This window comes from Chrysochloris asiatica, unplaced genomic scaffold (genome assembly GCF_000296735.1).
Source record: "Chrysochloris asiatica unplaced genomic scaffold, ChrAsi1.0 scaffold00319, whole genome shotgun sequence".
In the NCBI taxonomy this organism is placed as follows: Eukaryota; Metazoa; Chordata; class Mammalia; order Afrosoricida; family Chrysochloridae; genus Chrysochloris; species Chrysochloris asiatica.
This window is the reverse complement of record NW_006408837.1, coordinates 2700400-2717420: the sequence shown is the minus strand read 5'-3', so window position 1 is coordinate 2717420 and position 17021 is coordinate 2700400. Positions and strand designations below refer to the sequence as shown.

At 46.9% G+C, this 17021-nt stretch overlaps 1 protein-coding gene across 1 annotated transcript in view; it reads left to right on the top strand.

Annotated features, from left to right (window-relative positions):
• The window catches only part of HTT (huntingtin), a 160913-nt gene that overhangs the window by 67134 nt on the left and 76758 nt on the right, over positions 1-17021 (top strand). Inside the window, exons 13-25 of the mRNA XM_006875329.1 lie at positions 785-908; positions 1149-1267; positions 2256-2367; positions 2574-2711; positions 3591-3749; positions 3844-3941; positions 4862-5001; positions 6272-6335; positions 6648-6748; positions 7569-7715; positions 9189-9309; positions 14507-14583; positions 14688-14749. Of these exons, the coding sequence (XP_006875391.1) occupies positions 785-908; positions 1149-1267; positions 2256-2367; positions 2574-2711; positions 3591-3749; positions 3844-3941; positions 4862-5001; positions 6272-6335; positions 6648-6748; positions 7569-7715; positions 9189-9309; positions 14507-14583; positions 14688-14749 (1462 nt within the window). The remainder of the gene's footprint in view (positions 1-784; positions 909-1148; positions 1268-2255; positions 2368-2573; positions 2712-3590; positions 3750-3843; positions 3942-4861; positions 5002-6271; positions 6336-6647; positions 6749-7568; positions 7716-9188; positions 9310-14506; positions 14584-14687; positions 14750-17021) is intronic.

Here is a 17021-nt window from a genome sequence, read left to right as displayed (position 1 = left end):
TGGCCAATCCATCTCGTTAGGGGTCTTCCTCTTTTTCTCTGACCCTCCACCTTACCCAGCATGACATCCTTCTCCAGCGACTGTTTCCTCTGGACATTATATACACACTTACATTATATACACACTCAATCATTACATTATATGCTTGCTCACTCAGTAAAACCCCGATAACTTATATACACGCTCACTCAGAGAGACCCCGGTAACTTATATTATATACATGCACACTCAGTGACACCCAGGTAACTTAACATTATATACTTGCTCACCCACTCAGTAAAACCCCGATAACTTATATACACGTTCACTCAGTCAGACCCTGGTAATTTATACACACTCACTCAGTGAGACCCTGATAATTTATACACACTCACTCAGTCAGACCCTGATCATTTATACACACTCACTCAGTCAGACCCTGGTAATTTTTGCACAGAGTCCTGATGTGGTGCTATAGGATAAGCACTGGGCTGCAAGGTTGGTTTGAGCTCCAAGGTTGGCAGCCACTCCTTGGAGACCCTGTACGGTGTGGGTCTGTAAGAGTCAGAAGTGACTCGATGGCACTAACAACAGCAGTGTAGACACACTGGCTCCGTGAGATCCAGGTAATTTGTACCCACTGCCTCAGGGAGATCCTGTGAAATTCTCCACATTCATTCATGTGTATTTGAGCACGTGCTCTTTCTGGAGGTAGTGTTGGTGGCTTTTAGCTGTGTGCCTCCATTTGGGGTGGGTGTGCAGGAGTGCCACCCTCCAGGGCTTCTCTGGGTTCCTCTGCCTGCAGGTGTTAGATGGCACTGACAGCCAGTATCCAAGCCTGCAGATGGGACAGCTGCAGGATGAAGATGAGGACGCCGCCGGCCTTCTTCCTGACGAGGCCGCCGATGCCTATAGAACCTCCTCTGCTGGTGCGTGCACCTTCCCAGCACTGCATGTTTAAGCTTCTCTTCGCTCGGCAAGAACTGTTGCCGTGTCATTGTTTGCTGAGAGCACATGCTAGAGGAGGGATAAGCAGGCCTCTCCTGTACCGAATCCTACACTAAAGTCCGTATTCCGGGCTCTCTACATAAACTTGTGTACTGGTGGTGTGATGGGAAGCCACTGGTTATGCGGACCTTTCACTGAAGCTGGACCCTCTGTCTTTGAAGCTGTCCCACAGGTGCACTTACTGAGGAACAGGGGGCACACCCGGCAGTCTTCTGACAGCAGTGTGGATAAAGTCACGTTACGAGAGGAAGCTGCTGAGCCCGGCGATCAAGAGAACAAGGTGAGCTTCCGGGCTCCTTGCTGAGCGCATGGCCTGGCTGCTGCCTCTCTACCAAGTCTGTCCCCTCCACAGCACTGGTTTCTGCTCAGGCCCACGCCCTTGCATGTCTGACCACATCCCCAGGAGACTTTGCTTCCTCTAAGCATCCGTCCCAGACAAATCTACCTTGGTGCGATCTCTGCCCAGCCTGGTGGCCATGGCCTTGACTCCTGGGACCTTCATTGGACGATCACAGGTGGCCAGGCCACACTCGTAGGTGTTGTTAGCTATTGTGACTAGCTGCCTTCGAGTTGTCCCCCAACTCATGGTGACCCTGAATACAATGAAACGTTTGAAATACTGCCTGGTCCAGCCCATCCCTGGACCGGAACTTGGGATTCTGTGCATTTTTCACCAAAAATAAAACACAACAATTTCTACTTAAATAATTCAGTGACACTGATTACATTCCATAAGTTTTTAACAGTTGGTGTCCTAGGGATTTGAACAGCTGTGAAAAGTATCTTTATATAGTTTACCGTTTTCACATACCTTCTCAGTTGATTTTCAATTCCTTCAGGGCAAGAACCAGTGTTTGTAGTTCAGTCCTTAATGAGTGTTCAGTCAGGATTGCAGCTTGCAGCAAGCAGCCCCTTCCACTTCCTGTCCCACCAGGTCACCCCTGCCGATCTGGTCCTTTCCCCCTTTCGACCAGGCTCATCCCCTCCCTCCGCTGGTCCTTCGTTGGGCTCTTTCTCTCCTCCTGAGCAGCCTCTACTCTGTCTCCTCCCTGCACGACAGGCACATCCTGTGACAGTGCACATGTCACTATGAACACAGGTGCCTTTTCGTGTGTCAGCTTTCTGCTTGTTCTTGACCTGTGTGAGGTCAGACAAGCCTATGCACAAAGATGCCTAGCATCTGGAACTGTTTGTGGAATGAGCTGATGCATGAGTGTGTTGGTTCTTCATTCGTGTGACAAACACAATGCCAGTGTGCTGTGTTGTAGCCTTGCAGAATCAAAGGTGACATCGGACAGTCTGCCGATGACGATGCTGCTCCGCTAGTCCACTGTGTCCGCCTTTTGTCAGCTTCGTTCTTACTAACTGGGGAAAAAAATGGTAAGTTTTGAAGGGCAGGTGTAGGGATGAAGGACATGACTTTTGGTTTCAGAGGTGACTGTGGCGGGCAGTATTTTGCTGGGTTGGTGCAGCACAGGGAGTGGATTGAGGTGGGGCAGAGGGGTTAGTGGGTTAGTTCTGCTTACTTGGAGAGGAACTGTTGGCTACTTTGAGACGGACTGACTGACGCAGTGGTTTCTCGGTAGCACTGGTTCCTGATCGGGACGTGAGGGTGAGTGTGAAGGCGCTGGCGGTCAGCTGTGTCGGAGCCGCTGTAGCCCTGCATCCCGAGTCCTTCTTCAGCAGACTGTATAAAGCACCCCTTGATACCACCGAGTGCCCCGGTACGTGGAAAGCCTGAGACTCAGTCACTCCTGTGAGAACAAATTCAAGTCATCATGACTCCTTTCTATTTTAGGGTGGTAGGTTTTATAAGTCACTTTGTAGTATATGAACTTTTTTGTGTCTCCCTAGAACTTGCTAATGTTTAGGTTGTTGGATTACCATTAGCCAGATGCAGTATTGGTGGTTGACATACACACCACAACACCAAATGTAGACGTCTGGGCATGCTGCATTAATACTGGAGGCACAAGTTGTGCCTAGTCACAATGATCTCCACTCAACAATGACAGGGAGAGGTGTTCACACTCATAGGCCAGGTACTCACACTCATAGGCCAGGTACTCACACTCAAAGGCCAGGTACTCACACTCAAAGGCCAGGTACTCACACTCGTAGGCCAGGTACTCACACTCGTAGGCCAGGTACTCACACTCGTAGGCCAGGTACTCACACTCGTAGGCCAGGTACTCACACTCACAGGCCAGGTACTCACACTCACAGGCCAGGTACTCACACTCACAGGCCAGGTACTCACACTCACAGGCCAGGTACTCACACTCATAGGCCAGGTACTCACACTCACAGACACACATGTAGGCTCCTGCTTCCTCTTTCCTGGTCTCTGGACAAGCAGGTAATATGGCAGTGTCTTCTTTGGGTTTTTCTAGTCTGGTTTTGAAAACAGAATTTTGAAGATTGGGACCACAGTCTAGACCGTCTTTTGTGTTGGGGTGTGATGAATCTAGAAACCACTAACCCCCTTCCACTTTGGATGATTGTAATCAAGCCGTGTTTAGATGAGAACTAAGCCTCTACCTTGAGTTAGGGAGTTGGTGGTAGAGGACTGGACCATCTAACGGGGCCTGTTTTCTCCGCAGAGGAACAGTATGTGTCGGACATCTTGAACTACATAGATCACGGAGACCCGCAGGTCCGAGGAGCCACTGCCGTCCTCTGTGGGACCCTCATTTACTCCATCCTCAACCGCGCCCGCTTCCACGTGGGCGACTGGCTGGGTGCCCTGCGAGGTCTGACAGGTAACAGGGATGTGTGTGTACCAGTGCCTTCTCAGGAGTTCATGCCTGTGAGCACGTGCACATGACCATGCTTACTGTTTGTCCTTCTCGTCAGGAAATACCTTTTCTCTGGTGGACTGCGTCCCTTTGCTGCGGAAAGCCTTGAAAGATGAGTCTTCTGTTACTTGCCGGCTGGCCTGTACTGCTGTGCGGGTGAGCATATTTGGGGGGAGACTTTCTTGCAATAGAAAGTTTTGTTAGAATTAACAGAAATGTCGGTATCGTTAAAATTGGAGTTCAATAGATGATATTTTTAGACATTCAAAAGCTGTGAGCAATAATATGTCTACTATTCAGCGGGTAAAGTGGAATTATTACAATAGATTTAAGTTTTAATTTTCGGAATATTTGTTTGACATATACCTCAGAGGTGTGAGCCTCTGAGGCGATCAGTCTAACCATCCGTTTTAGTGTCTGAATTGAGCTGCATGAGTTAGAATTGCTTCTGTCCTGGAGGTGGCAGGATGTGGGACCTGTTGACTGACAGTACAGCAACAGCAGACACTGACCTGGAGAAACAAGCCCCAGACCACCTGTGGCTGTCACATTTACGGCACCCATCCCTCTCACAGTTCACAGTCGGACGGGAATCTTTTCCCTTGTCCCAGATGTTTGTTAGTTTAATCAACCATGTCTTCTCCAAGCAGAAGTGTCATGGTGGGCTGGGAGGGCAGGTGAAGAGACAACAGTGAAGGCTCTCCAAGTACAGTGTGACACCTGGTGATGAGCATCCTTCTTGTCTCCAAAAAGGATGTTGGTCCCTTGTCCATGAGCTGGCCCTCTGATTCGTCTTAGCATCGGTGGACTGTGTGTTGAATGGGCTCCTTCTCTAGTGCTGACAAATGTCTGTGAAATCGCCCTTTGGGCTTGGGAATGAGACAAAAGCAGGAGGGAGAGAGACAGTGGTGTGAAGGGACACATTTGCTTCTAAACTGTTAGCTCTTAAGCTTGTGTTTACTGAGCCAGAGTATCTACCATAAGTGTTTCTGAGAGGTGTGGTAAAGTTAGCACGTGGGCACATGACACCGGGAAACCACCAGAGGTCGCGCTCTCACAGAGCTCCTGTGTTTCAGCATTGTGTCATGAGCCTGTGCAGCAGTGGTTACAGCGACTTAGGCCTGCAGCTGGTCATCGACGTGCTGACGCTGAAGAACAACTCCTATTGGCTGGTGAGGACAGAGCTTCTGGAGACTCTGGCAGAGATTGACTTCAGGTGGGTGAGCCAGAATCATTCGATTCAACGGACTACACTTGAGCCAAACTCCGGGGTACCAGCCCGAGGTGGTGGCTCTTAGTCATTGAAAACAGCCCAGTGGGCTTCTGCTGAGCTCTGTCCTATACCGAGACTTGTACCGTAGCTGCCATGGGTGGACTCTTCTGTTGCCTGCAGTCACGTGGGAATGGAAGATGAAGGAGCTCATGCCAGCTCTGTTGGAAAAGAATGCGCTCTTCATCGTAGCACAGAACTGGGGAGCTAGTGGGCTTGTGTTTTGTTTCAGTGAGTTAAAGTGGCGTCTGACAGGTTGCTGTTTTCTTGGCTGAGACTTCAGCTTTAGCTGGAGATGTTTTCTTTCCACACTGTCTTTAAAGGGGAACTCTCCTCTTCATTATCTGCATTCCCTTTGTTGTGGTGGTGGTTAAGCGCTGTTGAGTTTACTCTTTAGAACCTCTTCTGGGAATCTGGTCTTGGTCTCACACCCATTTCACGGATAAGGAGACTAGGCTGGGAGGGAGGGAAGTTGTCCAAGGCCACAAGCCTGTCAGTGGGCAGCTAGAAGGAATCTGAGTCCGCTCTAGAGTCGTTGAATTTAGTGTCGTTTCTGTGCTGCGTCCTTTATTAAGCAAGATTTTTAGAGTATTTAAAAGTCAGAAATATTTATTTTTTATTGTTATCATCATAAGCCCCACCGTTTTCTCGTAAATTGTGTGAAAGTTTCTGGAGCAGATGGGTTTCCATTCACAATCCAGACACATTTTGTTTTCTGTCATTGATGCTCCCACCCCCACCCCCACCGATGTCACTTCCTCCCTGTGTTTTCAGTCCCAGTCCTTCTCCTTTATATGTGGTTGAAGGAGGCCTGGTGACACAGTGGCTAGGTGCTCGACTGCTAACCTAAAGGTTGGCTGTTCAACCACCTTCCGTGGGAGAAAGACGAGGCAGTCTGCTGTCGTAAGATGACAGCTTTGGTAACCCCATGGGCTCGTTCAGCCTGGTCCTGTAGGGTCACTATAAACCATAACCCACTCTGCGGTAACGGGTTTGGGGTTGGTGGTTTGAGCGCTGTCTTACTGAGTCAGACATTCTGAAGGGAACGTGAACTCTTCTGATTTCAAAAGTCGGTCTTCCTGCTGCTTAGTGTGGCCTCGCAGTGCTTTCCAGGTGCTTGGGCTGACCTTTGGAACAAGTGTTCATGGTCACATCTGATCTGACAGGTCCTCCGAGCCTACCTGCTGCTCTTACTGTTCACTGTGCTCTTTGTCAGGTTGGTGAGTTTCCTGGAGGCCAAAGCAGAAAGCCTGCCCCGAGGGGCTCATCATTACACGGGGGTAAGTGTCGACCCTCCGGAGCGGCCCATTCGAGGCTCTCCCTAACAGTCTGAGATCTCTTGGCATCTTGCTTTAGATTTATTGTACAGTGTATGCAAGGGGTTTCAAGAGTTTGTGGGAAAAGTTCCATTCTTTTTAAATTCCATTTTTCTGCAGACTTTTTGAAACGCCTTTGTATCATGAATGTGGTGGTTCCATGGTGTGAGGTTAAGACCAGTCTTCTTGAAGTGGCTTCACTGGGGTTTTTTAACATGCCTAGAATTGATCCAGATAGAGACCTTATATTTGTTTTTCTTTCCCTTTCCTTTCCAGCTTTTAAAACTGCAAGAACGAGTACTCAATAATGTTGTCATCTGTTTGCTCGGCGATGAAGACCCCCGGGTGCGGCATGTGGCTGCGGCCTCACTTATGAGGTATTTACAACCACCTTCTCTCTCTGCCCACTTTCGTGGTCACAGCACTAAAGGTGTAAGAGTGGGAGGTGCGAGAGGAGGATGGAAGGAGAAGGGCAGCTCATTTCCAGCCTTTCGGTTCTGAATCTGGAAGGAGCTCTAGTAGCGTAGTGGTTATGACTCGGGCAGCTAATCTCATAGTCAGCAGTTCGAAACTACCCAAGGTTCCTCAGGAGAAGGATGAGACTTTCTGTTACTGTAAAGATTTTACAGCCTCGCTATGACTCGGAACCGAGTCCATGGCCCATAACCACTGCCGTTCTGAATTTGGAGTGCTGGTGTGGCGGCACGGTGGGCTCATGTGGTGGACTACTGTAAGGTTGGTTTGAACCTTAGGGTCAGTAGTTCAAGCTCACCAGTCACTTCTCGGAAACCCTGTATAGGGTCGCTGTGAGTTCGAACTGACTCGATGGCACTTAACAACAACAGTCTGAATCTAGGACTCCTGGTGTGATGCTGTAAGATCAGCAGTGGACTGCAGACCACAGGTTGGCAGTTCAAACCCACCAGCTGCTCCTTGGAAACCCTATATAGGGGTGCTAAGAGTCGGAACCGATTCAACAGTGCTTAACAACAATAGCAAGAGTCTGCAGTGATGATGAGTCCAGCGACAGAGACCAGACCTCCCATTGTTACAGCACACACGCTCATTGTTGTGACTTTGGGCTCTGGGGACTGTCACCTCTGAGAGAGACAGGAGGGCTCCTGTTTGTAGACCTGCTGGAGAGAGGCCAGGGAATTACAGGGGACTTTCATGGACTTTCTTCATTTCTGATGGCAGGCTTGTCCCCAAGCTGTTTTATAAATGTGACCAAGGACAGGCTGATCCAGTGGTGGCTGTGGCACGAGACCAAAGCAGTGTGTACCTGAAGCTCCTGATGCACGAGATGCAGCCCCCGTCCCACTTCTCTGTCAGCACCCTAACCAGGTACAGCGGCACCCTCCTAAAGCGCCACTCGGTAGGGCTGCATGTCAGGGCAGGCCTATGTCCACAAATGCACAAGTCTCTTCTGACAGCTTGTCCATTGTAGCTTTCACTCTATCTGTGGTTACAGCGCTCCTAGGCGGTAGAGAGGCTGGCAGTTTGAATCACTAGCCAGTCAGCGGGAGAAGACTTGGTAGTTAGGGTAGTAACCGTGGAAACCCTTTGGAGCAGTTCTCTGGGTCCTAGAGAGTTGGTAGGAGTGTTGGTAGGAGTTGGAACAGGCTCAAACAAAATAAAACCAGAGAACAACCTACACCCACAGGGAAAGAACTCCTTGGCCACCTTGTTGCAGGCATGCTTTCTGTTTTATTGTGCTGTGCTTTAGTGCGCTTTGCAGATGTTGCCCCTTGTTTTCATTAAACAAGTTGAAACTTTGTGGCAACCCTGGTCAAGCATGTGCTTACTGCTGCCAGCTTCCCAACAGCATGTATTCCTTTTGTGTCTGTGTGTCACATTTTGGAAATTCTGGCAACAGTATGAGCTCTTTCAAAATGCTGTTGCATATTTCATAGATGAAAACGCTGTATAGTGTAAACACAACTTTTCTATGCACGGGGGAGACCACAAACTGTATGTGACTTGCTCTGTTTTGATACTCAGTGGATTGCAGTGGTCTGGAACTGACCCCACATTATCCCCGGATAATGTGCCTGTCCTTTCTTCTTCATCATCCACTGGCCTTTTCTGTTTGCAAAGATTCAGGACCAATATCCTAGAAGCCACGTGGAAGCAGTGTGACGGTCCTTTATCCTCAGGGATCTGACAGGCGTAGAGTGAGCTGCTGGTTGAGTATCACTCCAGAAAGGAAAACCCTAGATCCTACCCCAAGAAGAGTATATTGTTTAGATAAAATTGCTCACTAGCTACTAGTTGGCACCACTCTGCGTCAGCTCCTGCGTAGTGGGCAGAGGCCCAGCTCTGTCTCTTCTTTGCTCCCTGCTCTGCTGGGACCTGTCAGAGGACAGCACGTGGCTCTCCTTATGCTTCCTGTTGAACGTCTCCTCCAATTGGGAAGGCGCTGGGAGAGACCACAGGTGGTTGAGCAGGGATCCCATTGGGGCTTTGTCCATAACGCTGATGAGAATGGACACGTGCCATGAGTGAAATACAGAGCAAGTGCTGTGGGTGTCTAGGAGACGGGCTGCTCCTGTCTCCGGTAACTTGCATTCTGACCAGTGGGTGGCTTCCGGTGTCTTGAGGTGGCTCCTGGCAAGGGCATAGGCCCTGAAGGTGAAATGGGAGAATTCTTTGGCCATTTTCACAGAATAATTCCCAATCTCTCGCTAACTTAATAGTCAAGGCTGCTTAAACTTTCTTAGTCGTCTTATCATTTTAAACTCTTCAATGCCATTTGATCTGCTAAAATATCATAAGCTTTGACAATGTCTCTTAAGTCCACTATGTTTTTCTTTCTAGAATCTACAGAGGCTATAATTTACTACCCAGCATAACAGATGTCACTCTGGAAAATAACCTTTCTCGAGTCATTGCTGCCGTCTCCCGTGGCCTCATCACGTCGACCACACGCGCACTCACAGTAAGTCCTTTTGGGTTGGTCTTAGCAAACATGATTTTCCGTGGTTTTTATGGCCAGTTTTTAGTGGTAAGATGCTTACTTTGTGTTTCATATTTACCTGTGGACAATTGTGCTTCTGTGAACAGAGCCTTAGTATATTCCAATAGGAATATCAAGAATGTAAACTGAGTGATTATCAAAGTAATCTGTGTTCAGTGTAAAGAGAACAGAGGACACAACCAGCCAGTATGGAATACCTAAACATGTGTGCATAAAAGTAGCCATGGTCCACTCCTGAGCCCACGGACAAGGACACAGCCATGGCCACGGAGAGCTAGAGCTGAGAGTGAAGTGTCCAACTGATATGAAGTGAGAGGAGAAACCCAAACTTGCAGACAGTACCTATTTGACCTAGCTTCGATGGCTTGATGATCAGAACTTGACTAGAAGAAGATAAAAAAACGATTTTTGATCAAGGAAATTAGTGTAAATTGCTACAGTTTGAGGAACTTGACCTATACTTATGGATACAGTATCTCAAAGTACCAACAGAGAGGGGTGGAGTCTTCACATCAAATATCAATGCGATCCCCACTGTACATAGGGTTGATAGGGACGGGCAACTTAGACATTGACTATGTAAAATAAGGGGGCAATAAAGGCATGAAGTGACTGGCTTACAAGTTTTCAAGAGGGAGTTTAGTTTAAGAGTGTGTAGGGGAAGATAGAGTCCCCACTGAATAGTTTTCATCCTGTCTCAACAAGTCTGGTGAAAAGAAATGGGGATAAGATTCTTAGGATTCAGTAGTGAGTAATTGTTATCATGTCACAACTGTAAAGCTTGAAGTTTTGTAACGTAAAAGTGGGGGAGTAGTTAATCGTACAGTCCAGGAACAGAGGACCCTAGGACCATCAAGGGACACAAGTATGAATGGAATGTGGGACCCTAGCCAGAGAAGCAGCGACACCAGAGATGGAGGCAGAGATGGGAACATGGAGAGAGGGAGCAGCTGAGGACTCTAGATTCATGGAAAGTGAAGGTCTGGGTGCTGGGAGGCTGTAGAATGTGCCCTTTGATTGTTTAAATGATTATATATTCCTGAGTGTTTTCATGTACCCTCCTCCCAGAATAACCAAGAACAACTAAATCTCCATAAGGAATGGAAGCAAATGCTGTTGAATGATGATGCACAGAGATTGTAATCATGCAATGAAATGAAATTCCATAGGATGAGTATAAAACTGATGTTCTTCCATGTAAATTATCACTCAATTCACAATAAAAACTTAAGAAAACAAACAAACAAAAAACCCCACAGAAACTAAAAACAGCAAATGCAAATACCGGGGGATGAAAAAAAGCAACCATGATCTTACTAACTGAAATATTTGATGCTCTCTTTTTGGTTTAACGACTTCTAAAATGCTCCTGGATTAAAAATTCTGCCTTCTCTGCTCTATGTGGGATCCAGGCCGTTGAAAGTAGTAGGCTGACCTTAGATTGTGACTGAAGTCCTCCCGTCAGATGCTGGCAAACGCTCTCAGCATGGAGGAACCAACACAGAATGGAGCTGGGAGGCCTTCTTAGTTTGTGTCTTGCCCGTTGGAATCTCGGAGGCTGGCACTCGCCCTGTGTGGGGCACTGAGACCGTGCTGCATGTAGTTTTGCTTCTGGGAACGGGCTTGGTTTCCTCAAGCCAGGGACACACAGCTGGCTGAAAGGCTGCCTGAGAGTCCTCTGCTCAGTTGAGATTGCCATTTCTATGGCTCAAGAATAAATCAATCCTGCGCATTCCGGATGGTTCAAATGACCTGATGGTGGATCTTTGACAGGTGAAAGGTTTTCGGCGATGCTCACTTAGCCTCCTGACTGTACGCCTTACCTGCTTGTGGGACGTTTCTGCTTCGGCAGCTTTTAAACTGTCTTCCCAGGGTTGTGCAACTAGCACGATAGTTTTACGTTTGTGGGGTTTGCTGATAAAATGATCCCATCTCTCTGAGCTGCCCTGAGGCTAATATATCCAGCACAGGCACAAGGATGCACCAAGCTAATGGAGGGAAATGTGTGATGTGTAATGGGGAGGTTAGTTCATGATGCAAACACTTAGGAGATGGTGGTGGTTGGGAGCTTCAAGTCACTTCTGACACGGTGGTCCAGTGTGGCAGTAAAGCGCCCCATATGGTTGTCTCAGTTTTACGTTTTCTGGGAACAGACCCCCAGGTCTTTTGGTTAGCATGGCTTACCTGTTACATCTCCTGTAAAACGTTTAAAGCTGTCCGAGTCTTTACTGGGAAAGGGCCAGTGGCTGCCTTGGGCTGATGGCTTCCGGAATGGCATGGCCTTTCCAGACTACTACGAGGTGACATGAGGTGCTTCCTGCCCACCAAGTGCTGCTGGGAGCACCTGTCACGCATTAGCTCTTTACCTCAGGTGCCCCATCTTTTTGATGAGGACACTGAATACATGTGCGAGTTCACACAGCTGCTAAGTGATGTGGTTGGGAGTCCAGGCGGCCGTTTGACTTCAGCGTTTGCTAAAGATCCTGTGTGTAGCCATGGCGCACAGATAGGTGCTGTACCTGTATGTAGAATGTAGCACCGGTCATACACTTAGTAATAGGTTGGCAGTTTCAGACAGCAGTGGAATATACTCAGCGACCTTGTCACATGCGCTAAGGAAAGCCAGTAGAGCTTCTGGTATAACGTCATTATCTATGTCATTCTGGAGTCCTGGCGTGGCGCTGTGGGTTAATTTGCCAGACTGCAAAGCCGTTTGAACTGCAAGGTCGGCGATTCAAGCTCACCAGCTGCTCCTAGGAAATCCTGTACAGGGTTGCTATGGGTCAGAATCGACTTGATGGTACTTCACAACAGATACCATTATTTTGATGAGGAAAATTGGAAAAGAACCAGCGTGTCCAAAGACACAAGAGCAATTAGAGTGTATACCTATGTAGTATTGGGGGCGTGGTGGTTACATTTCCCTGGTCCCTCTCTGTCACAGGAGTCTAAGGAATTAGTCTCACCAAGTCGTAGCTTCTCAATCACACACGTACAAACCTTCACTCAGAAGCACTTTATTGCCAGTGAAGCGCACTTCAAAGAGAGAAGTGGGTCTGTTCCCACGAAGACCCTGTGGGATTAGAGTGCTCTAGTTTATAAGGGTGTGGGGGCCCCGTCCTCCAAGACTAGGCTGATACATATCAATATGCATATTGATTAGGGGGAGTGGTATGTTGAGTATTCATCTGTTATTTTTGGAAGAGAGGCGAATCTGGTCGACACCCCCTTTCTGTTCTAATAGGGTTGTAACCGGATCTGCCAATGGCGATTTCCAGCTGATTGTAAACTGTCATGGCATCAGGGGGTCTGATTTTTAGTATTATAATGAGATAAAGATGGCTTTCAGGGCACAATTTTTCCCAGTGTGTTTGTGCGTTTACGTCACAAACCATGGAGTTTGCCCAGGAAGTTTGTGGTTAAATATTCAGCTACTTTGGTTGGTCTAAATGGGTCTCCCCGCTTCTCTTAATCTCCACCTAGTAGGAGAGGGCTCAGGGTAAGGGGGTGGATATGAAGCCAGCGTAGCAGAGGCCCAGGGCCCAGGGGTCCTAACCTGTCCCTGACACAGTGGCTCCATATGATAAGCAGTGGACTGCAAACCGCAAGCTCCGTGCCTTGAATCCACCAGCCACTTCGAGGGTGAAAGATGGGCCTTTCTGCTTCTGTGAAGATTTAAAGCCTTGGAAACCCAATATGGGTTTGCTATGAGTCAGAATTGACTCAATGACACGTAACAATGACAACAATGCAGTATTTATTGCGGCTTTCGTTTTACTTGGATCTGTGATCAATGCTCATGCAGTCAAGAAATCAAATAGCATATTGCATGAGGCAAATTCGTTGTAAAAGACCTCCTCAGAGCATTAAAAAGATGCCCCTTTGAGGGCTAAGTTGCCTCTCATTCACCTTTTGAGCGTGTGACAGTTGGACAGTGAATAAAAACATGTGAAAGAATTGATGCGTTTGATTTATGGTGCTGGAGAAGAATATTGAAAGTACCATGGACTGTCAGAAGAGCGAACAAGTCTGTGTTGGAAGAAGTACAGCCCGAATGTTCCTTAGAAACCAGGATGGCCAGACTTTGTCTCTCCTGCTTTGGATATGTTATCAGGAGGGACCAGACCCTGAGAAGGACATCGTGCTTGGAAAAGTGGAGGGTCAACTAAAAGAAGGAAGCCCACCCCCCCACCAACGAGATGGATTGACAAGTGGCTGCAGCAATACACACAAACACACCAGCATTTCTGAGGCTGCACATTTGTTAGGAGGATCAGCTGCCAAACTTGTAGTTCTCTTATCCTTAGCACCACCAAGGTTTCTGTGAGGTTCTAAAGAATTTTAAAAAATAATGTTTTAATAAATACATGAAATGTAATGTATACTTAATAATATGCATATTAGGATTTCAGTCATGAAAAATGTTATTCACATTCCTCACATACTCAGAAACATGACGTGTAGAAATTGCCAACTGAATTTGAGGGCTGGGACATTTTTTGGTTTTCTGCTATATGGTTTCGTGAAATGGACAAGTATCACTTTGATAATCAGAAAATACAATGCTACACAAAGTAGTAGGTAGAGCTGCACTGATCTGCAGGTTTCTCCTTTGTCGTCCGTGTTGGTAACCAGACAAGCTCAGTGACTACTGTAGAAAATGCATTATGGAATCGACGATTACCATTAGGTCATACTAACAGGAGAGAGGCATTGTGGGCCATCTCTGTTTGCTCAGCAGAGACATTCTTCATGGGCTCCCTGTGTATGCCAGGACCACTCTGGGCTTGGGATGTAGAAACATGTAGGATTTATGCCCTCTGCTTCCTGGAGTCCAGGCCTCAAGGAGAGGACCCTGACCCCCTTGAGCAATCGCGTGGAGAAGTATATGCAGACACCAGATACAAGGACCGCAGCCCACTGGTATCTCCTAGCAAGCTGCAGTTGACCTGTCGTGAAACCTGCCTCACTTACAAGGTTACATCTAATGGAGTCTGCATTTTGACCACACTAAGATCAGTATGCTAAAGTAGAATTCATCCCAGGTCTAAATTTCCCTCTTCATTGTTGGCACCTTTGTAAAGCGTAGGAGGAAGTTGACTTCAGTAGACTTTTTGGTGGTAGGCTATGTGTGACCTCACTGTCCCTTTCTTTTTAGTTTGGATGCTGTGAAGCCTTGTGCCTGCTGTCCACTGCCTTTCCGGTTTGCGTTTGGAGTTTGGGTTGGCACTGTGGGTACGTACCTCTCCTCTGTGTGCTGCCATCTGTAGTGGCACTGTATAGAGTTACTGGGACCCGTTTTCTGGCTTGTGAAGTCTTTTACCCACTTGTCCTTTTAGGAGGAAAATACTTGAGAGAACATTGCTCCTACCTGTGCATTGTGTGGAGACCAGTGATCTGAGTGAGCGTAGGACTGTTGTAATGTAGTGAGGGTCCCCTGCTTACCCTCAGGCTCCCTTGCATATTTGAACCTGTAGGTTCTCATAAGGACATTCACACATGCTGGCAGAGGATGTCTGTGGGCAGGGTTCCCTCCAAAATTATCCACTGTGTATTGAATTTTGGAAACATTTTTGGTTTAAATCAAATGTGACCCAGCACACAAAATTGATGGTGAACTACAAGAATTTTGTTTTCGAAGTCTTATGCTCACATTAGCCATTTCCATTTAAAAACAATTTCCTCCACTAGATGGCCCTTGTGGCATGTGTGAAAGAATTGGGGGTCTTCTACAGTACTGGGGGTGGGGTGGGGACAGGGGGAAGTCATCCTGGTGTGGTGCTGGAGGTAAGCACTGGACTTCAAGGTCGGCGATTCAAGCTCGCCAGCTGCTCCTTAGAAACCCTATTGTTGTTAGGTGTCATCGACTCATAGAGACCCTTTACACAACACTGCCCAGTCCTGGACCAACCTCACAGTTGTTGCCACACTTAAGCCCATTGATAACTGTCACTTTGCCAGGCCATATCACTGGGGGTCTTCCTCTTTCTCTATGGCCCTTCACTTTACCAAACATGATAGCCTTCTTCAGCGACTGGTCCCTCCTGACAATACGTCTGAAGTATGATAGATGAAGTTTGGCCATCCTGGCCACCAAGGAGCACTCTGGCTACACTTCTTCCAACACAGATCTGTTTGTTCTTTTGGCAGTCCGTTGCACTTTCAATATTCTCCTCTAACACCATAACGCAAAAGAATCAAAAGCATCAATTCTTCTACGGCCTTCCTTATTCACTGTCCAGCTTTCACATGCATATGAGGTTATTGAAAATATCATGGCTTGGGTCAGGCACACCTTAGTCCTCAAGCTGACATCTTTGCTCTTCAACACTTTAAAAAGGTCTTGTGCAGCAGATTTGCCAAATGCAATACACCATTTGATTTCTTGACTGCTGCTCCCACGAGTGTTAATGATTGATCTAAGAAGAATGAAGTCCTTGACAAATTCAGTCTTTTCTCCATTTATAAAAATGTTGTTTATTGGTCCAGTGGTGAGGATTTTTGTTTTCTTCACATGGAGAAGCAATTCATACCGAAGGCTGTGGTCTTTGATCTTCATCAATAAATGTTTTAAGTCCTCTTCACTTTCAGCAAGCAAGGTTGTGTTATCTGCATGGTTGTTAAGGAGTCTTCTTCCAATCCCGATGCCACGTTTTTCTCCATAGACTACAGCTTCTCGGATTATTTGCTCAACATACAGGTTGAATAAGTATGGTGAAAGAATAGAACCCTGTTGCACACATTGCTTAGTTTTAAACCATTCAGTGTTCCCATGTTCTGTTCAAAGATTCTTCATGAGCACACTTAAGTGTTCTGGAATACTCATACTTCGCAATGTTGCCCATAGCTTGTCGTGATCCACACAATGAAAAGCCTTTGCGTAGTCAATAAAGCACAGGTAAACATCCTTCTGTTATCCTCTGCTTTCAGTCAAGATCCATCAGACATCAGCAATGATATCTCTCGTTCCACGGCCTCTTCTGAATCTGGCTTGAACCTCTGCAAGTTCTTTGTCAATGTATCATTGCAGCTGTTTCTGTATTACCTTTAGCAAACCTTTACTCGCATGGGATATCAAAGAGATTGTCTGATTTCTGCATTCCGCTGGGGCACCTCTCTTTTCAATGGGCACAAATACGAATGTCTTCCAGTTAGTTGGCTACATAGTCGTCTTCCAGATTTCTTGGCATTCATGAGTGAGTGCCTCCAGTGCTACCTTTCTGGAACGATTTCAGTTTTTATTCCAATTCCTGATGCCTTGTTCTTTGCCAACTCCTTCAATGTACCTTGAACTTCTTCCTTCAGGATCTTTGGCTCTTAGTTTTATGCTATTTCTTGAAACAGTTGAACATCAACCATTTCCGTGTGGTACAGTGACTGACTCTGTGTATTCTTTCCATTTTCTTTTGATGCATTCTGTGTCATTTAATAATTTGCCCAGAGAATCCTTCAATAAAGAAATTGGGGCTTGAGTTTTTCTTCAGTTCCCGTCAGCTTAAGAAATGCTGAGCATGTTCTTCCCTTTTGGTTTTCTGACTCCAGATCTTATCACATAATGTTGTAATATTTGACTTTGTCTTCTCAGGTTGACCTTTGAAGTTTTTTGTTCAGCTCTTGTACCTCCTCATTTTTTCCATTTACTTTAGCATCTCTATGCTGGAGAGCAAGTTTCA